This window comes from Oncorhynchus keta, chromosome 4 (genome assembly GCF_023373465.1).
Source record: "Oncorhynchus keta strain PuntledgeMale-10-30-2019 chromosome 4, Oket_V2, whole genome shotgun sequence".
Classification (NCBI taxonomy): domain Eukaryota; kingdom Metazoa; phylum Chordata; class Actinopteri; order Salmoniformes; family Salmonidae; genus Oncorhynchus; species Oncorhynchus keta.
Window position 1 is genome coordinate 79,443,380 of NC_068424.1, and position 24,762 is coordinate 79,468,141.

General features: G+C 46.0%; 1 protein-coding gene and 1 long non-coding RNA gene across 13 annotated transcripts in view; one reads left to right on the forward strand and one right to left on the reverse strand.

Annotated features, from left to right (window-relative positions):
* Nucleotides 1-12,931: 12,931 nt before the first annotated feature.
* Nucleotides 12,932-24,762, reverse strand: part of LOC118378380 (arf-GAP with Rho-GAP domain, ANK repeat and PH domain-containing protein 3-like) — an 81,057-nt gene continuing 69,226 nt past the window's right edge. Inside the window, 9 exon segments of the mRNA XM_052518280.1 lie at nucleotides 12,932-14,401; nucleotides 15,688-15,726; nucleotides 18,642-18,785; nucleotides 18,983-19,046; nucleotides 20,815-20,933; nucleotides 21,066-21,202; nucleotides 21,394-21,522; nucleotides 23,425-23,542; nucleotides 24,727-24,762. The exon segment at nucleotides 24,727-24,762 is cut by the window's right edge and continues 39 nt beyond it. Of these exon segments, the coding sequence (XP_052374240.1) occupies nucleotides 13,952-14,401; nucleotides 15,688-15,726; nucleotides 18,642-18,785; nucleotides 18,983-19,046; nucleotides 20,815-20,933; nucleotides 21,066-21,202; nucleotides 21,394-21,522; nucleotides 23,425-23,542; nucleotides 24,727-24,762 (1,236 nt within the window). The 3' untranslated portion in view covers nucleotides 12,932-13,951.
* On the forward strand, nucleotides 16,058-17,778 carry LOC127929243 (uncharacterized). Of its 12 annotated transcripts, none has more exons than XR_008134088.1 (3): nucleotides 16,058-16,153; nucleotides 16,981-17,100; nucleotides 17,648-17,778. It is a non-coding gene; the product is annotated as an uncharacterized LOC127929243 (long non-coding RNA). The 12 variants fall into 12 exon arrangements; XR_008134120.1 differs by lacking the exon at nucleotides 16,058-16,153 and adding an exon at nucleotides 16,199-16,271; XR_008134077.1 differs by lacking the exon at nucleotides 16,058-16,153 and adding an exon at nucleotides 16,214-16,301.

Consider the following 24,762-nt stretch of genomic DNA (forward strand, 5'->3'; position numbering starts at 1 on the left):
GGATGAATGGGGTGCATCAGGTCTGCCCCGTGCCGCACTGCCATCTCATTAGCATAATGTATGCCTGTTGTTTGTTCGAGCTCCGAAGCGTGCCTGTAATCACGACCGTCCAATGAGAGCAGGGGACCGCTGCCCAGCCACGCGAGCACTACTGTTGCTATCCATCCCTGGACCAAAGACCAAGCCCACTTTAAGTTAAACCTTTAAAGTTAAATGAAAGAAGAAAAGGAGCAAATGACAGAACGCTTAGCCCCGGAGGCAAGGTCACGCTCCAAAAATAAATGAGCCTATCTTCTGTCCAAGATTCGGTCTATATACCTATAAACCTGCATGAGTATCAGCTAAAATCGAACATATTAAAACAATAGGCATATCCACTACCATATTTGTCAAAAAATTGACAATTTCTTATACATCGAAATTAAATGGAAAATTAGATTTAGTAAATGTTGGAAAATGGGACTGTTTTCCAAGTTATCGAACAAAACACAAAAGTTGCTGTAGAAAAATTAGATAGACATAACAAGGATACCAAATATTTAGACAGTGTATTAAAAAAGTTTATACACAGAAAAACGAATTAAAGATAAGGAAATCCACCACGCCAACATGTAACACGCAATGTTGCACGCATGCACAAGCATTCGCATTTTAGAGCTATAGGCTATCTCGCCTATCTATCCTATCTCGCCTATCTATCCTATCTAGCCTATCTAGCATATCTAGCCTATCTATCCTATCTATCCTATCTCGCCTATCTATCCTATCTATCCTATCTAGCCTATCTATCCTATCTCACCTATCTCACCTATCTATCCTATCTATCCTATCTATCCTATCTATCCTATCTAGCCTATCTATCCTATCTAGCCTATCTATCCTATCTAGCCTATCTAGCATATCTAGCCTATCTATCCTATCTATCCTATCTCGCCTATCTATCCTATCTATCCTATCTAGCCTATCTATCCTATCTCACCTATCTCACCTATCTATCCTATCTATCCTATCTATCCTATCTTATCTAGCCTATCTATCCTATCTATCCTATCTATCCTATCTAGCCTATCTATCCTATCTCACCTATCTCACCTATCTATCCTATCTATCCTATCTATCCTATCTATCCTATATATCCTATCTATCCTATCTAGCCTATCTAGCCTATCTATCCTATCTATCCTATCTAGCCTATCTAGCCTATCTATCCTATCTATCCTATCTAGCCTATCTATCCTATCTATCCTATCTATCCTATCTATCCTATCTATCCTATCTATCCTATCTGGCATCTAAAGCAGGACAGGTTACTACATCTTCACAACTTTCTCCACAAATCCACAGTCAAACCCTGGATAATTAACATTCACAACATGAAGGGCGCAGCAGTAAAAACGTCTAGCGCATGCAAAGGGCAATTTTTAAAAGGGTTTTTAAAGACATCTTTATGAGACAGGCATACCAATATCCATTAATTATTCTATTTATTCCATGTCCAGGATCTCGCCTCTCCTTTGAAAAAGTGGATGGGGGCACTATTTAGAAATAGTTTGGCCAGGGACCTGCAGTGCCTTTCTGCTGGCGGTATAATGAGGGTAGAGGGACAGTCATTTATAAATAATTACACAATGTTTAGAGTCTTCGGCCATGTATAATATATCAAAGCGATTATAAGGTGAATTGTTCCATTGTACGCGTCTCCCCTCACTTCTTTTCACGCCTTATACGCGTTGTCCCTCGTCCAAATTCGGGCTCCTCTGGGCTTTTGTCACACTTTTTTTCAGCCTGAGCCACTCTATTGGCGTTATTCTTATTCAAATAGTCTCAGCAGGAGCAAAACACAGCCCGTTTCTGAGGCATGTTCCCCGGTTCCATATCTCATCATTTCGTTGTATTTACCTGCCCATCTGCTTAATATCTGCTGGACTAAATTGGTGCACGTCAACGTCATATATTTGACTTATTTCGATAGGCCAGACTATATGATAATTATTTCGATTTAGTAGAAGGCTGAAGTTGTGACACACTGACTATTGATGATGTTGCCACACGCCGGAGGTTGGTTTATGAGGTAAATAAAATGTTAAACCCTTACAGACCAATCCTGTGCTCGGAAGTGCCAAACGACAGGGATTGGGATCGATTTTATTATTACAACACCAAACTGTCAGTAATAACATCAAAGAGGAGGAGCAGCTTGAAGGAGTATTCTGGTTTTAGTTAGGACATTAGTAGGTGGTCATACGTTATTGCTCTTATAAAGTGATAAAAGATAACATTTTTACAATATGACTTAGTTGGTTTGCACTAGAAGCGTGAGCCTGCATGGAGACCAGGCTTGTATTGCGGTTAGGACAAATCGGCCGGGGGTGTAGAGAAAGCAGAGTTTTCTGCCCACACTTGAGAGAGGTTGCCTGGGTGATGCTGTGACAGGATTAGCCACAAGTGCACGAGATGTGATTACATTTCAATAGCAGAAACACGTGAGAAAATAAAACAACCGAATTAACCAAAGTAGGGTCTCAAGCCGAAACAAATGACAACGAAAAACTTATTCAATTGAGAAAATAAAAACAATTCAATTGTATTATTAGACCACCGCTGTGATCAATTTGTTGTATTATTCGATTTGATTTGAAATATTATAGCATTAATTATGTTGAATCAGTGTTGATTTATTTAATGAGTAGGCTGTAATATCACGTTTGCACGGTAGGTGCTAAACTCGTAGTTAGGAATAAATACATTCCTTGTGCAAGGTGTTATACTGGTGAGGTCATAATACCTCCTCTATTGACACCAGAGCAAAGGAAGTGTGGGGGGATAGACTCTCTCTATTCTCTAGTGGAATATTCCTCCATTTATTTTATATCTATTTATACAACCTGAATTAAAATTAAATTTAGTATTTTTGCAAAAGCATTAATCCCCGGGTATTAACGCGATTACTGTCTGCAAAAGATCTTTGAGTCAGAAAGTCTGAACGGAGTTTTCAGATGTTAATCCGTTGTTTAATCCCTTCCCTTGTCGTTCAGGCAGCAGCCCAGGCCAGCAGAGCTTTTTTTCTCCTTGTTAAAAACTCACGCAGGGCAGAATAGGGCCATTACTTTTATCAATGGTAATTCATTCCTTACTCCAGTGCTTCAATTGTACCCAGACACTACTCTCCACATCTCAAAGATCCCCTTCATCTTTTAAAAGGCATAAGCCAGAAAGAGAGAAAAATAAAATAACGTTCCCTTTGCTTTTACAACCGCGATGGAAACAAATGTATTTGTTGTAACTTCGGATTCACGGTTTCTTGGGCAGTTCGGTTCCGTTTTATTCCCACTGTGTTCATTTCTAAAGAAACTAAATACGTTTAATATTCTCCTGGGGAAAACCACAGCTTCCATGCCCTTCTTTCCAAAAAATCAGGCAGGATAATGCCCCTAACCTTAAAATGAATGACATCTTCCATGCAACATATCTGGAGAACAATTATGTTAGAATAAACTCTAGATCATGTTTGTTTTTTTCAGGTCATGTGTTGATTGGTGCACATCACAAATTAACACATCATTAGTTGACTTTGATTGGCCAATTAGTCAGATTGCCTTATTTTATGATACAACAAGGTAGTGTGTCCTTCATCACTACTCTGTTATAAATAAATAGGTGTTTAATTCTGTTTTTGGTGATTCTCCTTCTCCCACATAATCTATTCTGTTGTAGGTTATGCTACTTCGCCAACACAATCATTCAAACGTTACATTTAATAGTTGTTTTTTTGTGTGTACATTTTCCATAATTAGAGTGAAAAACAATTTATGCAAATGAAATGTTGTTTCAATAAATATTTATTTTGTATTAGTCTATATGACATCATATATAACTACTTCCAAAGCAAGTATGCTGAACACGTAAACGGGGCATGCTGTCTGTGGATGGATGTTATTGTTTGCCTACGGGTAGCCTATGTATATGCACCCACCGTCCTCTATTTAACCGTAAACCTGCTTGTTTGTGTGTTGCGAGAGAGTCAGCTATCCCTCAATTATGCTTCTATCTGTGATACCCGTCTGTTTTGATTTGGTAACATCTTAGCTCAATTAGATTTCCAAACAGGTGCTATTATTATAATGTAATGGAATCTCATTTAGGGTAGTCTGAATGCTAATGGCGTGGCCTCACTGTGAAGCGGTTTCTAGACTGCAGCAGTTCGTGAACCTGCTGCTATCAATCACATGTTCTGGTCTAAATACAAATCCTATTCACTTGTCTTCGTGTATTTACACAAATGCATAATTTACCTCTAGTTTACCCTGAATTAGGGTCCACAATGAGCATGGCGTCTCTAAACGCGTTCTAATTCTAAAGATCCATGGCAACGATTGAGCAGATTGAGGAAACGGTTTGCGGCAGGTTTAAACAAGTGTTAAAAGAAGAACAAATATACAGCAATACTTTACTGTGATGTAGAACCTGACCTCATCAGCAGAGTAAACACCACCGTATGGCCATAGGCCCCTGGAAGGGATGTGGGTCCCTAGAGCTGTTGGCAACACCACGTCTATGTGCTGTACACCCAGGAGATGGCTTTCTGTTATTTAACACTAGTTTATTATGGTAGGATTCTAGTTGAATGGTGTGTTGTCACCTTTTACATGACTTCATATGATTCATCTGAGTAATAATGCTGATCATGGTTATAATATAGTAATAACAGCATTAAAATACATTTTTGGAGTTTCAACCGTTATGTTACATTTGACCGTAGCCTGGTATGTTGACAATGGTTGACTATATTCCTATATGTTTCTATACCACAAATCTTGGTGATTGCCTGTCTAGTATCCTGAACTGGACTTCTCTGGTAGGGTTCTGATGCAGAGATGGCATCACTTGTGGCGTCTCGACTGAGCCATATGGTTTGGAGTGCAATAACTTGAAGCCGGTGCCAACAATGGAGTAATTGAGAAGGGGAAAGGGTCTGAGCTTGACTCGACAAAGCTGCAAAAACTCCCTCTTTCACTCTAATGAAGCTGTTGTCTGCTGAGTCTGTGTGGGGTTGGGGGGGCAGGGGGACGTGATTTGTCATACAATCTGAAACTTTAGGAGGGCCGGAGAAAGCCCTCCTCTCCATATGTCTGCTTATTTTGCATCTGAAAGCTACTGGTTAAGAGAGAAGGGCGAGAGAAGGGGAGAGGAGGGGAGTGGAGAGGAAGGGAGAGGAGAGGAAAGGAAGGGGAGAGGAAGGGGGAGAGGAAGGGGAGAGGACGGGGAGAGACGGGGAGAGACGAGGAATGGAGAGGAATGGAAGGGAGAGAAGGGGAGAGGAAAGGAGAGAAGGGGGAGAGAAGGGGAGAGGAAAGGAGAGGAAGGGAGTGAAGGGGAGAGGAGAGGAAGGGAGAGAAGGGGAGAGGAGAGGAAGGGAGAGAAGGGGAGAGGAGAGGAAGGGAGAGAAGGGGAGAGAAAAGGAGAGAAGGGGAGAGAAAAGGAGAGAAGGGGAGAGAAGGGGAGAGGAAGGGAGAGGAAGGGAGAGAAGGGGAGAGGAAAGGAGAGGAAGGGAGAGAGGGGGAAGGAGAGAAGGGGAGAGAAGAGGAAGGGAGAGAAGGGGAGAGAAGAGCAAGGTAGAGAAGGGGAGAGAAGGGGAGAGGAAAGGAGAGGAAGGGAAAGAAGGGGAGAGGAAAGGAGAGGAAAGGAGAGAGGAGAGGAAGGGAGAGAAGGGGAGAGGAAAGGAGAGGAAGGGAGAGAAGGGGAGAGGAAAGGAGAGAAGGGGAGAGAAGGGGAGAGGATAGGAAGGGAGAGAAGGGGAGAGAAGGGGAGAGGAAAGGAGAGGAAGGGAGAGAAGGGGAGAGGAAAGGAGAGGAAAGGAGAGAAGGGGAGAGGAAAGGAGAGGAAAGGAGAGAAGGGGAGAGGAAAGGAGAGAAGGGGAGAGGAGAGGAAGGGAGAGAAGGGGAGAGAAGGGGAGAGGAAAGGAGAGGAAGGGAGAGAAGGGGAGAGGAAAGGAGAGGAAGGGAGAGAAGGGGAGAGGAAAGGAGAGGAAAGGAGAGGAAGGGAGAGAAGGGGAGTGGCGGACTTACTATTAGACAGGAGAGGCAACTGCCTCAAGCCTCACATCATCAAGGCCCCCCGCATATGCTCCACTCGAGGCCCCCCATGCTCCACTTGAGCACCCCCATGCTCCACTCGAGGCCCCCCACTCGAGGCCCCCTCCACTCGAGGCCCCCCACTCGAGGCTCCCCATGCTCCACTCGAGGCCCCCCATGCTCCACTCGAGGCCCCCCATGCTCCACTCGAGGCCCCCCACTCCCCCCCATGCTCCACTCGAGGCCCCCCCATGCTCCACTCGAGGCCCCCACTCGAGGCTCCCCCATGCTCCACTCGAGGCTCCCCCATGCTCCACTCGAGGCCCCCCACTCGAGGCTCCCCATGCTCCACTCGAGGCCCCCCATTCGAGGCCCCCCAATGCTCCACTCGAGGCCCCCCATGCTCCACTCGAGGCCCCCCCACTCGAGGCCCCCCATGCTCCACTTCAGGCAGCAATGAGGTGCTTTTAGCGTGGGCAAAGAAAATAAAAAATAAAGCAGATTTAATTTTAACAGAAATATGACTTAAATTAAAGAATTTCTTTAGACAGGTGCTGCTGATAATACTGCCATCGCCATGACGGCAGAGGACATGTCTGTCCTGATGCTTTCTGTCCAATAAGAGTATGGCGTGTCATCAGATACATAGGTTACAGATGATAGTAAGACATAAGGGCACTGTTTCACTCTCTCCAATGCTTTCTCTGGTGAGATACATTTGCAGGAGGCTGAAACTAAGTCAAGTTGACGACGGGCTGCACAGTGCACTGTTCAGATGACAGAATTACTTTGGGTGAACGTGCAAAGATAACCTACTCTTTGAACTGTTATGTCTTGACAATCCGATGACAACATGACTGGTTGTGCACATGGCACATTAAAAGGTAACACATTTTTACAGTTCAATTACGTGTCATTAATATAAAACCGATAACAAAATGTTGTGCACACACATAGGAGGGGTGAGGGGGGACTCAGACTGGCCACTGCCCGGGGCCTCCAAATCACTGAGTCCGCCCCTGGAGAAGGGGAGAGTGGGGGAGAGTGGCATATAGAAGGGGAGAGTGGGGGAGAGTGGCAGATAGAAGGGGAGAGTGGGGGAGAGTGGCATATAGAAGGGGAGAGTGGGGGAGAGTGGCATATAGAGAGTGGCAGATAGAAGGGGAGAGTGGGGGAGAGTGGCAGATAGAAGGGGAGAGTGGGGGAGAGTGGCAGATAGAAGGGGAGAGTGGGGGAGAGTGGCAGATAGAAGGGGAGAGTGGGGGAGAGTGGGGGAGATGGCAGAAGGGGAGAGTGGGGGAGAGTGGCAGATAGAAGGGGAGAGTAGCAGATAGAAGGGGAGAGTGGGGGAGAGTGGCAGATAGAAGGGGAGAGTGGGGGAGAGTGGCAGATAGAAGGGGAGAGTGCAGATAAAAGGGAGAGTGGTAGAGAGAAGGGGAGAGTGGCAGATAGAAGGGGAGAGTGGGGGAGAGATAGAAGGGGAGAGTGGCAGATAGAAGGGGAGAGTGGGGGAGAGTGGCAGATAGAAGGGGAGAGTGGGGGAGAGTGGCAGATAGAAGGGGAGAGTGGCAGATAGAAGGGGAGAGTGGGGGAGAGTGGCAGATAGAAGGGGAGAGTGGCAGATAAAAAGGGAGAGTGGCAGAGAGAAGGGGAGAGTGGCAGATAGAAGGGAGGAGTGGGGGAGAGTGGCAGATAGAAGGGGAGAGTGGTAGAGAAGGGGGGAGAGTGGTAGAGAGAAGGGAGAGTGGCAGATAGAAGGGAGAGTGGGGGAGTGGTAGAGAGAAGGGGAGAGTGGCAGATAGAAGGGGAGAGTGGCAGATAGAGAGAGTGGAGAAGGGAGAGTGGCAGATAGAAGGGGAGAGTGGCAGATAGAAGGGGAGAGTGGTAGATAGAAGGGAGAGTGGTAGATAGAGGGGAGAGTGGTAGAAGAAGGGAGAGTGGCAGATAGAAGGAGAGTGGTAGATAGAAGGGGAGAGTGGTAGAGAGAAGGGGAGAGTGGCAGAAGGGAGAGTGGTAGATAGAAGGGGAGAGTGGTAGATAGAAGGGGAGAGTGGCAGATAGAAGGGGAGAGTGGTAGATAGAAGGGGAGAGTGGCAGATAGAAGGGGAGAGTGGCAGATAGAAGGGGAGAGTGGCAGATAGAAGGGGAGAGTGGCAGATAGAAGGGAGAGTGGCAGATAGAAGGGGAGAGTGGCAGATAGAAGGGAAGAGTGGCAGATAGAAGGGAAGAGTGGCAGATAGAAGGGGAGAGTGGCAGATAGAAGGGGAGAGTGGCAGATAGAAGGGAAGAGTGGCAGATAGAAGGGGAGAGTGGCAGATAGAAGGGGAGAGTGGCAGATAGAAGGGAAGAGTGGCAGATAGAAGGGGAGAGTGGCAGATAGAAGGGGAGAGTGGCAGATAGAAGGGAAGAGTGGCAGATAGAAGGGAAGAGTGGCAGATAGAAGGGGAGAGTGGCAGATAGAAGGGAAGAGTGGTAGAAGGAAGAGTAGATAGAAGGGAGAGTGGCAGATAGAAGGGAAGAGTGGCAGATAGAAGGGAAGAGTGGCAGATAGAAGGGGAGAGTGGTAGATAGAAGGGAGAGTGGCAGATAGAAGGGGAGAGTGGTAGAGAAGGGGAGAGTGGCAGATAGAAGGGAGAGATAGAAGGGGAGAGTGGTAGAGAGAAGGGGAGAGTGGCAGATAGGGGAGAGTGGTAGATAGAAGGGGAGAGTGGTAGAGAAGGGGAGAGTGGTAGAGAGAAGGGGAGAGTGGCAGATAGAAGGGGAGAGTGGCAGATAGAAGGAAGAGTGGCAGATAGAAGGGAAGGATAGAAGGGGAGAGTGGCAGATAGGGGAAGAGTGGCAGATAGAAGGGGAGAGTGGCAGATAGAAGGAAGAGTGGCAGATAGAAGGGAAGAGTGGCAGATAGAAGGGAAGAGTGGCAGATAGAAGGGAAGAGTGGCAGATAGAAGGGAAGAGTGGCAGATAGAAGGGAAGAGTGGCAGATAGAAGGGGAGAGTGGCAGATAGAAGGGAAGAGTGGCAGATAGAAGGGAAGAGTGGCAGATAGAAGGGGAGAAGGGTAGAGAAGGGGAGAGTGGCAGATAGAAGGGGAGAGTGGTAGAGAAGGGGGAGTGGCAGATAGAAGGGGAGAGTGGTAGATAGAAGGGAGAGTGGTAGAGAAGGGAGAGTGGCAGATAGAAGGGGAGAGTGGTAGATAGAAGGGAGAGTGGCAGATAAAAGGGGAGAGTGGGATAGAAGGGGAGAGTGGCAGATAGAAGGGGAGAGTGGCAGATAAAAGGGAGAGTGGGGGAGAATGGCAGATAGAAGGGGAGAGTGGCAGATAAAAGGAGAGTGGGGGAGAGTGGCAGATAGAAGGGGAGTGGGGAGAGTGGTGGCAGATAGAAGGGGAGAGTGGCAGAGAAGGGAGAGGGCAGATAGAAGGGGAGAGTGGTAGATAGAAGGGGAGAGTGGCAGATAGAAGGGGAGAGTGGCAGATAGAAGGGGAGAGTGGTAGATAGAAGGGGAGAGTGGCAGATAGAAGGGGAGAGTGGTAGATAGAAGGGGAGAGTGGTAGATAGAAGGGGAGAGTGGCAGATAGAAGGGGAGAGTGGCAGATAGAAGGGAAGAGTGGCAGATAGAAGGGGAGAGTGGCAGATAGAAGGGGAGAGTGGCAGATAGAAGGGGAGAGTGGCAGATAGAAGGGGAGAGTGGCAGATAGAAGGGGAGAGTGGCAGATAGAAGGGAAGAGTGGCAGATAGAAGGGAAGAGTGGCAGATAGAAGGGAAGAGTGGCAGATAGAAGGGGAGAGTGGCAGATAGAAGGGGAGAGTGGTAGAGAGAAGGGAGAGTGGCAGATAGAAGGGGAGAGTGGCAGATAGAAGGGGAGAGTGGCAGATAGAAGGAGAGTGGCAGGTAGATAGGGGAGAGGGCAGGTAGAAGGGGAAAGTGGCAGATAGAAGGGGAGAGTGGCAGATAGAAGGGGAGAGTGGCAGATAGAAGGGGAGAGTGGCAGATAGAAGGGGAGAGTGGCAGGTAGAAGGGAGAGTGGCAGATAGAAGGGGAGAGTGGCAGGTAGAAGGGAGAGTGGCAGATAGAAGGAGAGTGGCAGGTAGAAGGGAGAGTGGCAGGTAGAAGGGGAGAGTGGCAGATAGAAGGGGAGAGTGGCAGGTAGAAGGGGAGAGTGGCAGATAGAAGGGAAGAGTGGCAGATAGAAGGAAGAGTGGCAGATAGAAGGGAAGAGTGGCAGATAGAAGGGGAAAGTGGTAGATAGAAGGGGAGAGTGGCAGATAGAAGGGAGAGTGGCAGATAGAAGGGGAGAGTGGCAGATAGAAGGGGAGAGTGGCAGGTAGAAGGGGAGAGTGGCAGATAGAAGGGGAGAGTGGCAGGTAGAAGGGAGAGTGGCAGATAGAAGGGAGAGTGGCAGATAGAAGGGGAGAGTGGCAGGTAGAAGGGGAGAGTGGCAGATAGAAGGGGAGAGTGGCAGGTAGAAGGGGAGAGTGGCAGGTAGAAGGGAAGAGTGGCAGATAGAAGGAAGAGTGGCAGATAGAAGGGAAGAGTGGCAGATAGAAGGGAAGAGTGGCAGATAGAAGGGAGAGTGGTAGATAGAAGGGAGAGTGGCAGATAGAAGGGAGTGGCAGATAGAAGGGAAGAGTGGTAGATAGAGGGGAGAGTGGTAGATAGAAGGGGAGAGTGGCAGATAGAAGGGAAGAGTGGCAGATAGAAGGGAAGAGTGGCAGATAGAAGGGAGAGTGGTAGATAGAAGGGAGAGTGGCAGATAGAAGGGGAGAGTGGCAGATAGAAGGGGAGAGTGGCAGATAGAAGGGGAGAGTGGCAGATAGAAGGGAGAGTGGCAGAAGGGGAGAGTGGCAGATAGAAGGAGAGTGGCAGATAGAAGGGAGAGTGGCAGATAGAAGGGAGAGGGCAGATAGAAGGGGAGAGTGGCAGATAGAAGGGAGAGTGGCAGATAGAAGGGGAGAGTGGCAGGTAGAAGGGGAGAGTGGCAGATAGAAGGGGAGAGTGGCAGGTAGAAGGGGAGAGTGGCAGATAGAAGGGGAGAGTGGCAGATAGAAGGGAGTGGCAGGTAGAAGGGGAGAGTGGCAGATAGAAGGGGAGAGTGGCAGGTAGAAGGGGAGAGTGGCAGATAGAAGGGAAGAGTGGCAGATAGAAGGAAGAGTGGCAGATAGAAGGGAAGAGTGGCAGATAGAAGGAAGAGTGGCAGATAGAAGGGGAGAGTGGCAGGTAGAAGGGGAGAGTGGCAGATAGAAGGGAAGAGTGGCAGATAGAGAGGGAAGAGTGGCAGATAGAAGGGAAGAGTGGCAGGTAGAAGGGGAGAGTGGCAGATAGAAGGGAAGAGTGGCAGATAGAAGGAAGAGTGGCAGAGAAGGGAGAGTGGCAGATAGAAGGAGAGTGGCAGGTAGAAGGGGAGAGTGGCAGATAGAAGGGAAGAGTGGCAGATAGAAGGGAAGAGTGGCAGATAGAAGGGGAGAGTGGCAGATAGAAGGGAAGAGTGGCAGATAGAAGGGAAGAGTGGCAGATAGAAGGGGAGAGTGGTAGAGAGAAGGGGAGAGTGGCAGATAGAAGGGGAGAGTGGTAGAGAGAAGGGGAGAGTGGCAGATAGAAGGGGAGAGTGGTAGATAGAAGGGGAGAGTGGCAGATAGAAGGGAAGAGTGGTAAAGCTTCGACATCAGGTCTTTTTGACTGAATCTATTCCAACAGGAACAAACTGGTGTCAGAGATTACCGTTTGGCAACAAGTAATAAAGTGTAACGTTCATGAGTTATTTTTTAAAACCCACAATCATTGACCGTGAGGAGGAGAACTGATGAGGGAAGCCTTCTGCACTACCTGGTTATTTGTTGAACATTTTTCTAAATATAGATCTGTCTCAGGTTTAGAAAGGCTTCTCAGGTCTGAGTAGAAGAGTAGAAGTAGAAACAAACTGACAATGTACAGATGACAACAGGCACTTGTTAAACTCATCTCCTATTCCTGGCGTCCTTTGTCATTCATTTCTCTTTAATCTAGACCCCATGCTAGATTAAAGCAATCCACTAAAAACAAAGTCTGACTTTTAAAAAAAGGAATCTGATTGGACAAAGAGGATAAACAGAGAATGGTGATTCTTTAGCGTGAGGTGTCACCATCAAGGCAGTAAGAAGACAGAAGACCACCAGGTAATGAAAGAACCATGACAAAACATTTAAACGTCACTTACTCAGACACTAGCTCTGCGCTACTTCACACTCTAATTGCATATACAAATAATGTAACATTTTTAAAAGGCACTCGTACATCTGAGCTACAGTGGGGCAAAAAAAGTATTTAGTCAGCCACCAATTGTGCAAGTTCTCCCACTTAAAAAGTTGAGAGAGGCCTGTAATTTTCATCATAGGTACACTTCAACTATGACAGACAAAATGAGAAGAAAAATCCAGAAAAACACATTGTAGGATTTTTTATGAATTTATTTGCAAATTATGGTGGAAAATAAGTTTAGAGGTGTAGAGGTCCTGGATGGCAGGACGCTTGGCCCCAGTGATGTACTGGGCTATACACACTACCTTCTGTAGCGCCTTACGGTCAGATGCCGAGCAGTTGCCATACCAGGCGGTGATGCAACCGGTCAGGATGCTCTCGATGGTTTAGCTGTAAGAACCTTTTGAGGATCTGAGAACCCCATGCCAAATCTTTTCAGCCTCCTGAGGGGTAAAAGGTTTTGTTGTGCCCTCTTCACGACTGTCTTGGTATGTTTGGACCATGATATATTAAAGAGCAGCATTGTGCGGGTTTCTTATTTTTTTCTCATCTATTACAAATAATGTAAAATGAGAGTCAAATTCTCAATCCTTAAAAACAGCTGAAAATTAAGAAATTGGACGCATCATAAAACAAAAATATCACATTTAATATAGTCCTTCATGTAGCAACGTAAAATACTGCATTATGAATATTGAAGTGGTATAAGCATACAGAAGAATATGTACACTATTTACAGTAAGTTGTGAATAATGACTAATGGACGACAATGCAGGCAAATGCATTATAACACACTTGGCAAAGGCAGTCAAATTGGAATATATTATTGTCTATTTAGACTGATGAAAAAGGAGGATATCTTGAACATGGCATATTGATGAAAAAGCATTAGACTTGGAAGTGTATACATGAATAAAACGAAGGATCCATTTGTACTATATAAAGGATAGTGAGTGCATACTGCCACCTTCTGGCCAGATAGTGTAGCAACACACTGGGTTATCTGTGGCTGTCTAGGAGATAGTGCATACTGCCACCTACTGGCTAGATATTGTAGTTTCTAAAAGCAAAGCTCTCCTTTTCTTACTTTCACAGCTTTTACAAAAAAAAGTTGATAAAATATTCTTTCAAAAATAAATTATTACATACAGAGACTGTAACACATTTATATTTAAAATCCAGTTGTTTAATACTAACAAAAATAATGGTTTAATGCCAAATGCATCACCACCAGACATGCCTGATGAGAGAAGCATCCATTTCTCCTCTCCCTCAGTCGTTTAGTAAACGATTCAAAAACATGTACAAAAACGTAGTTCATAGCTAAAGCAATTAGCAAGGTCGTTATAATCCAAAAGGCATCTTTCAATATAAAACGGGTCTGTACATACCAGTGATAGCAGAACAGTAAGTAGTTTATAGGATAAAACATAAGTAAATGCTTATTCATATCTGATCATGTATTTTTGACACACCACCCAAACAAATGGGTTGTGTCCATACGCCCATGCTCTGTCTCTCTGTCTCTCTGTCTCTCTGTCTCTCTGTCTCTCTGTCTCTCTGTCTCTCTGTCTCTCTGTCTCTCTGTCTCTCTGTCTGTCTGTCTGAGCTGAGTCTACAATACATGTGCACACATCTCTTCCTCTCCTCAGATTACGTTCTTCTCTTCTGGCAGTTTCTCCTCCTTCTCTGTTTTTTTGGTAAAGACGGAGGACAGTTCCTGGAGGAGCAGCTCCTGAGAGGGGGTACAGGGCCTGTGCTGCTGCCTCCTCCTCGGCGCTGGCTGGGGAGACTCCTGGAGGTCCCCTCCTCCACCCAGGACCAGGGTATCCAGAGAACCAGCAGGGGGTAGCAGACCCTCTCCTCCCGGCCCCAGAGAGTGCACCGGGTTGAGGCCGATCATGCGGTCTAGGGAGCAGGTCTTCCGTGGGCCCAGAGGGACCTGGGTCTCTGAGGTGTTATTGGAGAGGAAGCTGGTCTCCAGGGACTTGAGGACCTGCAGGCCGAAGTCTCCTACTTCCTCATACAGAGGCTCTGGGGGTTCTGGCTCTGTACTCTCTGGACGCTCCGCAAACGAGTCCTGCTGCACCTTCATGGGCTGGGCGGAGGTTGGGGGGGGGGAACGGAGGGAATTAGAATTTGAATCCACCCCAGAGTTATTTGTATGTTTGATTATACACTATGTAAAGAACTGGGAGGCCTGAGGCAAAAGCAGGAGTAGAGCTATTATAATAGTAAGGGGGTTGAGAAGTAGCTATCTGTTAGGAACTTTAGGTAGGTATTAAGGAGATGATCTGCCATTACAGTGACAAAGAAACACGTGTGGTTCATTTAAATGAGACAAACATGGGAAGGGAGTTGCCCTTCTTAGACAACTACTTTAGAAAACAATAGACTTCCTCTTATTAAGGTCTGGCCATTGTTCTAGCGCCTCAGCAACGACCTCAAGACAATTACTCAAAATGCAGAGGGACAAAAGAAAAATTCAAGCAAAACAATTCCCTTGTAAATGCATTTGGGGCTGGGGCTGGGCTAGTTCCAGTAGGTACACCAGTAGACTAATAGACACAGCACACTGTGTTCTGTAAAACACAAGAAGGTACTTCACTAAGCCTCTCAGGCCTCCCCCTCAAGGCAAGGGGACATAGAACCTGAACAATACTGGAGAACAATATCTCCTCCCAGTCCATCCTGTTGTCTACACTTCAAACATCTACATCAACATCCTGATGCTGTAAAACCAGGAAGTCAGGGCTTCTGTCAGGAAGTGGAGGTGTGGCTGAGTCAGATATAGTCCCTGTATAAACCAAGGGAATTTCTTTACACAGATAGAGAGGCGCTTTGGAGAACTGTTAGTTAGGGAAGTTAGGGGCGGCAGGGTAGCCTAGTGGTTAGAGCGTTGGACTAGTAACCGAAAGATTGCAAGTTCAAATCTGTCGTTCTGCCCCTGAACAGGCAGTTAACCCACTGTTCCTAGGCCGTCATTGAAAATAAGAATTTGTTCTTAACTGACTTGCCTAGTAAAATAAAGGTTAAAAAAATAAAATAAAAAATAAAAAGGAGAGCGTTAAATAAATCCAAAATAATCATCCCATTCTCATCCTTAGCTTCTTGTTAGATGAGCGGAGAAGGCCACATTTATACTGTATATATTTGTCATTTAGCAGACGGTCTTATCTAGAGCGACTTATAGTAAGTAGTCAGTGCATATATTTTCATACCGGTCCCCCGTGAGAAGCAAACACACAACCCCGATGTTGCAAGCGCCATGGTCTACCCACTGAGCCACACAGAATAAAGGTAAGCATGAACATTGAAAACAGCATGTAACACAAACATGCAACATTGAAATGACAGAGCACCAGGGTGTGTATATATACTTACAAAAAACATGGAGAGTGTCCTTCTGGCGTGAAGCTTTCGCTGCAGAGAACAGACAGAAGGACACCAGTACAACCCTGTGAGATACAGACACGCAGAGACAGTTTCCCTGACCCAGATTAAGCCTATTACTTGCTGTTCAGTTCAGAACTAGTCTTAATCTGTGTCAGGGAAACTGGTCCATAGTGAATACTATACAGTAAAGGGATAGTATTTGGGGGATACTGAAGTATAAGGAATAATAAACATACTGGACACCAAAGGGTTACAGAAAGCAGTGATCGTGATACAAAAATAAAAACAAGCTTTGTGTGTGAAGTACACAACTTGGGCTAATGGAATCTTCTCAAAGTTAAAAACATCAACTAAAATGAGTGGTACTGATGTGTCAAAAGTCTCCCCAGACTAGGTTCGGTTAGCTAAAGTCTCCCCAGACTAGGTTCGGTTAGCTAAAGTCTCCCCAGACTAGGTTCGGTTAGCTAAAGTCTCCCAGACTAGGTTCGGTTAGCTAAAGTCTCCCAGACTAGGTTCGGTTAGCTAAAGTCTCCCCAGACTAGGTTCGGTTAGCTAAAGTCTCCCCAGACTAGGTTCGGTTAGCTAAAGTCTCCCCAGACTAGGTTCGGTTAGCTAAAGTCTCCCAGACTAGGTTCGGTTAGCTAAAGTCTCCCAGACTAGGTTCGGTTAGCTAAAGTCTCCCCAGACTAGGTTCGGTTAGCTAAAGTCTCCCCAGACTAGGTTCGGTTAGCTAAAGTCTCCCCAGACTAGGTTCGGTTAGCTAAAGTCTCCCCAGACTAGGTTCGGTTAGCTAAAGTCTCCCAGACTAGGTTCGGTTAGCTAAAGTCTCCCAGACTAGGTTCGGTTAGCTAAAGTCTCCCCAGACTAGGTTCGGTTAGCTAAAGTCTCCCCAGACTAGGTTCGGTTAGCTAAAGTCTCCCAGACTAGGTTCGGTTAGCTAAAGTCTCCCCAGACTAGGTTCGGTTAGCTAAAGTCTCCCAGACTAGGTTCGGTTAGCTAAAGTCTCCCCAGACTAGGTTCGGTTAGCTAAAGTCTCCCCAGACTAGGTTCGGTTAGCTAAAGTCTCCCCAGACTAGCTTCGGTTAGCTAAAGTCTCCCAGACTAGCTTCGGTTAGCTAAAGTCTCCCCAGACTAGGTTCGGTTAGCTAAAGTCTCCCAGACTAGGTTCGGTTAGCTAAAGTCTCCCAGACTAGGTTCGGTTAGCTAAAGTCTCCCAGACTAGGTTCGGTTAGCTAAAGTCTCCCCAGACTAGGTTCGGTTAGCTAAAGTCTCCCAGACTAGGTTCGGTTAGCTAAAGTCTCCCCAGACTAGGTTCGGTTAGCTAAAGTCTCCCCAGACTAGCTTCGGTTAGCTAAAGTCTCCCCAGACTAGGTTCGGTTAGCTAAAGTCTCCCCAGACTAGGTTCGGTTAGCTAAAGTCTCCCAGACTAGGTTCGGTTAGCTAAAGTCTCCCAGACTAGGTTCGGTTAGCTAAAGTCTCCCCAGACTAGGTTCGGTTAGCTAAAGTCTCCCCAGACTAGGTTCGGTTAGCTAAAGCTCCCAGAAGTCTCCCCAGACTAGCTTCGGTTAGCTAAAGCCTCCCCAGACTAGCTTCGGTTAGCTAAAGCCTCCCCAGACTAGGTTCGGTTAGCTAAAGTCTCCCCAGACTAGGTTCGGTTAGCTAAAGTCTCCCCAGACTAGGTTCGGTTAGCTAAAGTCTCCCCAGACTAGGTTCGGTTAGCTAAAGTCTCCCCAGACTAGGTTCGGTTAGCTAAAGCCTCCCCAGACTAGGTTCGGTTAGCTAAAGTCTCCCCAGACTAGGTTCGGTTAGCTAAAGTCTCCCCAGACTAGGTTCGGTTAGCTAAAGTCTCCCCAGACTAGGTTCGGTTAGCTAAAGTCTCCCCAGACTAGGTTCGGTTAGCTAAAGTCTCCCCAGACTAGGTTCGGTTAGCTAAAGTCTCCCAGACTAGGTTCGGTTAGCTAAAGTCTCCCCAGACTAGGTTCGGTTAGCTAAAGTCTCCCCAGACTAGGTTCGGTTAGCTAAAGTCTCCCCAGACTAGGTTCGGTTAGCTAAAGTCTCCCCAGACTAGGTTCGGTTAGCTAAAGTCTCCCCAGACTAGGTTCGGTTAGCTAAAGTCTCCCCAGACTAGGTTCGGTTAGCTAAAGTCTCCCCAGACTAGGTTCGGTTAGCTAAAGTCTCCCCAGACTAGGTTCGGTTAGCTAAAGTCTCCCCAGACTAGGTTCGGTTTGCTCCTAGCAGAACTCGGCTAAGCGAAGTGAACGCATGTACCTTGAAAACTCCCTTTTAAAAAAAAGAGGGCATATTACTGTTTGTCCCTCTTGAGATGCCATAGCAAAAACATAGCCATTACACACTTACTCAACATAATTGACATTTTACCAATTCTACATCTGACAAAGACGGTGCAGTATTTCTCATATGAAGAAATATGCATGAAAACTAGTTGTCTCTCATTGGATGATGACAAACACGTCATTAAAGAATCCCATCCATAGTTCCCGCTCCTACTACTGTTGACCAATCACAGACAAAGGGGCGTAGACTTTTCAGCTACCGAAGTTCAACTCACCTCAAAAAAACAATGTAGTGCGCATGAACAGCCAAAAAAAACTGCCACACCAAAACTAACAAAAATATCAAATATTTTTTACCCACAACCACCAAAAATGTAATCATAATATATGTGCAAACTATTTCAACTGGGAAGCGTGTGACAGGCTTAAAAGTATAGGGTAGGTAGAGGGCGTGGGTGGTTGTCTCCTGCAGAACCATAACCGAGTCTGATTGGCTGACAGCATGGTACAGTTGGAACGTAACAGAGTCTGATTGGCTGACAGCATGGTACAGTTGGAATGTAACAGAGTCTGATTGGCTGACAGCATGGTACAGTTGGAACGTAACAGAGTCTGATTGGCTGACAGCATGGTACAGTTGGAACGTACCAGAGTCTGATTGGCCGACAGCATGGTAGAGTTGCTCTCGTGTCCGTCCCCTCTGATTGGTATTAGAGGCATGGTCCCAAACTTCTGTTTGGAGATGTCTGAGGAGGAGTGACGCCTCAACACCGGAGGTCGGGGGTCATCATTCTGTTAGAAGCAATCAAGTGTATAGAAATGACTCAAAAACAGAATCAAATGGATCAAATTAAAACAGACAAAAGTACAAATCTAAATCGTAGGTGTTATACCCCAAAAAATATGGGGGAAAGCAAACTCTAAATCATGTAATAGTGATGCAACACAAGCCATACACTTGGGGAGGGGAACTAGGCTCCACAACATACCTGTGCTTTGAGGAAATTGGTGACCCAGTCCCATAGGTCGGACTCACAAAAGCAACAAAGGTACCTGGGAGACACAAAAACACAAAAGCAGTGATTGACTCTTAAAAAAGGGGGGAGGAGAAGGAGATGTCATTTAAAGGGGAGGGGAAGGAGATGTCATTTAAAGGGGAGGGGAAGGAGATGTCATGTAAAGGGGAGGGGAAGGAGATGTCATTTAAAGGGGAGGGGAAGGAGATGTCATGTAAAGGGGAGGGGAAGGAGATGTCATTTAAAGGGGAGGGAAGGAGATGTCATGTAAAGGGGAGGAGGTCATTTAAAGGGGAAGGAGATGTCATTTAAAGGGAGGGGAAGGAGATGTCATGTAAAGGGGAGGGGAAGGAGATGTCATGTAAAGGGGAGGGGAAGGAGATGTCATTTAAAGGGGAGGGGAAGGAGATGTCATGTAAAGGGGGGGGAAGGAGATGTCATGTAAAGGGGAGGGGAAGGAGATGTCATGTAAGGGGAGGGGAAGGGATGTCAGGGGGGGAAGGAGATGTCATGTAAAGGGGAGGGGAAGGAGATGTCATGTAAAGGGGAGGGGAAGGAGATGTCATTTAAAGGGGAGGGGAAGGAGATGTCATGTAAAGGGGAGGGGAAGGAGATGTCATGTAAAGGGGAGGGGAAGGAGATGTCATGTAAAGGGGAGGGGAAGGAGATGTCATGTAAAGGGGAGGGGAAGGAGATGTCATGTAAAGGGGAGGGGAAGGAGATGTCATTTAAAGGGGAGGGGAAGGAGATGTCATGTAAAGGGGAGGGGAAGGAGATGTCATGTAAAGGGGAGGGGAAGGAGATGTCATTTAAAGGGGAGGGGAAGGAGATGTCATGTAAAGGGGAGGGGAAGGAGATGTCATTTAAAGGGGAGGGGAAGGAGATGTCATTTAAAGGGGAGGGGAAGGAGATGTCATTTAAAGGGGAGGGGAAGGAGATGTCATTTAAAGGGGAGGGGAAGGAGATGTCATTTAAAGGGGAGGGGAAGGAGATGTCATTTAAAGGGGAGGGGAAGTCATTAGAGGGGAAGGAGATGTCATTTAAAGGGGAGGGGAAGGAGATGTCATTTAAAGGGGAGGGCAGAAGGAGATGTCATGTAAAGGGGGAGATGTCATGTAAAGGGGAGGGGAAGGAGATGTCATTAAAGGGGAGGGGAAGGAGATGTCATTTAAAGGGGAGGGGAAGGAGATGTCATTTAAAGGGATGTCAGGATGTCATGTAAGGAGAAGGAGATCATTTAAAGGGGAGGGGAAGGAGATGTCATTTAAATGAGGGGGAAGGAGATGTCATTTAAAGGGGAGGTTTCAAGGAGATGTCATTTTTAAGGGGGAAGGAGATGCCATTTAAAGGGAGGGGAAGGAGATGTCATTTAAATCAGGGGAAGAGATGTCATTTAAAGGGGAGGGGAAGGAGATGTCATTTAAAGGGAGGGGAAGGAGATGTCATTTAAAGTGGAGGGGAAGGAGATGTCATTTAAAGGGGAGGGGAAGGAGATGTCATTTAAAGGGGAGGGGGAGGAGATGTCATTTAAAGGGGAGGGGAGAGGCAGATCTTAAACAAGACATTCTAGACAGTCTCCCTCCAAAAACAATGTAGTTCACTCACATCATAACATCTGATATCATGCAAAACCAGTCACTACAGTAAACAATGAGGAACTCAACGACAAATTTCAAATACTTGAGAAAACATTGTATGTCCAATAAACATATAATGTTTCACTCTTATCCAATAAAAGTTGTCTGGAAAATATTCAATACATCCTTTGCAATGACCAAAATAATGTGTAGCAAGTGAACACTAACAGTTGCTGTTTTTCCATCATGAGAGTAAAGCCCCATCTAGTTGGGGGTTTCAGCTTCTTTCGAATTCCCATGTAGATCTTCATAGACTTCAGAGGCCATTCCTTTTCCGGCTTGATGCTCTGAAATCACAGACACATCGTACAGTAAGAAAAGATGTACAGGGCAGATCACAGCTCCACCTGCCATAACTACATCGGGTCCAAATTAGTGCCGAAGACCAAGATGTGACCCTGACGTGAGAGCAGAAATACCTTTTTGTCCCTCAGCAGTAGCAGCTTGTGGTCTTTGATCTGAAAGGTGTGTTCCTGAAAGACTTTTCCGTGGAGGAGTTTGGGAGGATCTTCACGACACTTCAGAACTCCCATCTTCATGATCTCACTCTTGTAGGCTGTGAATATAAAATCACACTGTGTAGAACAATGACAATCCACAAATAAAATATGTCACGTATGAACGTAAGAGCAACAAGAAATTGAGCAAAATCAAAATCGACAATCAAATTATTATGTTTTTGATTGTGATTGTTTCTATAGATAAAGCTCAATAGCTTGTTCTTTCTCTGTGCTGTGCAGTATTTACCAGTGAGGATGTTGATGCCCTCTCCTTTGGGAACTCTCTTCACCACCAGGTAAGCTGAACTAGGATCAGCCATTTTACACCACTGTAGAGCCTGCTCCAGCACCTTCTCTTTGGGGTGTAGGGGGCGCTCTGCAGAGGAAACATTATATAAACAACCATTCTGGGATAGCTTCTCTTTAGGGGGTAGGGGGCGCTCTGTACAACCATTCTGGGATAGCTTCTCTTTAGGGGGTAGGGGGCGCTCTGTACAACCATTCTGGGATAGCTTCTCTTTAGGGGGTAGGGGGCGCTCTGTACAACCATTCTGGGATAGCTTCTCTTTAGGGGGTAGGGGGCGCTCTGTACAACCATTCTGGGATAGCTTCTCTTTAGGGGGTAGGGGGCGCTCTGTACAACCATTCTGGGATAGCTTCTCTTTGAAACATGAAGACTTTCTCACATTCCATTTGTATTTCACAGAAGGACATGATACTATATAGTTTAACTTTGTTTATTTTTTACAGTGGTAGTTTAGTTATTAGAACGAAATGCTATTTCAAAATGTTTTTAGACTTTCTATAGTATTTCCCAGTCAGACATAGTAATATAATGCTCCTCACCCAGTCAGAGAGAGAGATGGTAATATAATGCTCCTCACCCAGTCAGAGAGAGAGATGGTAATATAATGCTCCTCACCCAGTCAGAGAGAGAGAGATGGTAATATAATGCTCCTCACCCAGTCAGAGAGAGAGATGGTAATATAATGCTCCTCACCCAGTCAGAGAGAGAGATGGTAATATAATGCTCCTCACCCAGTCAGAGAGAGAGATGGTAATATAATGCTCCTCACCCAGTCAGAGAGAGAGATGGTAATATAATGCTCCTCACCCAGTCAGAGAGAGAGATGGTAATATAATGCTCCTCACCCAGTCAGATATAGTAATATAATGCTCCTCACCCAGTCAGAGAGAGAGAGATGGTAATATAATGCTCCTCACCCAGTCAGAGAGAGAGATGGTAATATAATGCTCCTCACCCAGTCAGAGAGAGAGATGGTAATATAATGCTCCTCACCCAGTCAGAGAGAGAGATGGTAATATAATGCTCCTCACCCAGTCAGAGAGAGAGATGGTAATATAATGCTCCTCACCCAGTCAGAGAGAGAGATGGTAATATAATGCTCCTCACCCAGTCAGAGAGATGGTAATATAATGCTCCTCACCCAGTCAGAGAGAGATGGTAATATAATGCTCCTCACCCAGTCAGAGAGAGATGGTAATATAATGCTCCTCACCCAGTCAGAGAGAGAGAGATGGTAATATAATGCTCCTCACCCAGTCAGAGAGAATATAATGCTCCTCAGAGAGAGAGATGGTAATATAATGCTCCTCACCCAGTCAGAGAGAGATGAATATAATGACCCAGTGAGATGTAATATAATGCTCCTCACCCAGTCAGAGAGAGAGATGGTAATATAATGCTCCTCACCCAGTCAGAGAGAGAGATGGTAATATAATGCTCCTCACCCAGTCAGAGAGAGAGATGGTAATATAATGCTCCTCACCCAGTCAGAGAGAGAGATGGTAATATAATGCTCCTCACCCAGTCAGAGAGAGAGAGATGGTAATATAATGCTCCTCACCCAGTCAGAGAGAGAGATGGTAATATAATGCTCCTCACCCAGTCAGAGAGAGAGATGGTAATATAATGCTCCTCACCCAGTCAGAGAGAGATGGTAATATAATGCTCCTCACCCAGTCAGAGAGAGATGGTAATATAATGCTCCTCACCCAGTCAGAGAGAGAGATGGTAATATAATGCTCCTCACCCAGTCAGAGAGAGATGGTAATATAATGCTCCTCACCCAGTCAGAGAGAGAGATGGTAATATAATGCTCCTCACCCAGTCAGAGAGAGAGATGGTAATATAATGCTCCTCACCCAGTCAGAGAGAGATGGTAATATAATGCTCCTCACCCAGTCAGAGAGAGAGATGGTAATATAATGCTCCTCACCCAGTCAGAGAGAGTGATGGTAACATAATTCAACTTACCCAGTTGTCCTTCATATATGGCCTCGAACGTCAGCCACACGTCCTTCTCCCCTGCGGGGACATTCCTCATGTACAGGACCTGGTTAGTCAACTCCTCAGCACCCATGGTTGGAGATACCTACAGAGAACCAGACGGCAAAGAGATAGCTCCAGAAAACCAGACACCGTAAAGAGATAGATAGCTCCAGAGAACCAGACACCGTAAAGAGATAGATAGCTCCAGAGAACCAGACACCAAAGAGATAGCTACACAGAACCAGACACCGTAAAGAGAAAGCTACACAGAACCAGACACCGTAAAGAGATAGCTACACAGAACCAGACACCGTAAAGAGAAAGCTACACAGAACCAGACACCGTAAAGAGATAGCTACACAGAACCAGACACCGTAAAGAGATAGCTACACAGAACCAGACACCGTAAAGAGATCGCTACACAGAACCAGACACCGTAAAGAGATAGCTACACAGAACCAGACACCGTAAAGAGAAAGCTACACAGAACCAGACACCGTAAAGAGATAGCTACACAGAACCAGACACCGTAAAGAGAAAGCTACACAGAACCAGACACCGTAAAGAGATAGCTACACAGAACCAGACACCGTAAAGAGATCGCTACACAGAACCAGACACCGTAAAGAGAAAGCTACACAGAACCAGACACCGTAAAGAGATCGCTACACAGAACCAGACACCGTAAAGAGATCGCTACACAGAACCAGACACCGTAAAGGTCTGGAATAAAAAACAAAACAAAGTGTTTAAGTGTAATTCCCCTTCAACTGCGCATCATCTAGCAAGAAATAAATGTGTCAGACTCGTGATGTTTCTGCCGTCAGGTCTACTGCTGCAGCACGTGCCAAGGCAGAACAATCTCCACCCAATTGATACAAATAATCACGGTATAGTTGAAGGCATTCAGATGTACAATTGACTTGGTAACCCCCTTTCCCTTTAGTTATGTTGGGTAAAAGGTTTTTGTCTACCCACAAGAAGGTTATCATAAGCGTCGCTAACTGGCTACATACAGAGTGCTAGACAAACGCGCGCTCACCAAACAAACAGCCGTTGGAAATGAATAGGAAGATATTGTGTTAAGTTTGTCTTTTCTAAGTCAACAGTGGCTAAGCAGGGGTGGGATAATGTCCATATGGCTGTGGTTGGATTCCCCACTAGCTTTATGTTAATGACATGTAGAATTCATTGGTGAGCTGGGGGAAGGGGGGGCATCACCATGTGGATAAATAACAGCAGCACCTTTCATGAAATAAAACGAGAAGATAACCTGTCTCCACTTACCTTGAGAGTGATGCAGCTGTCTGCCATCTTCTTCTC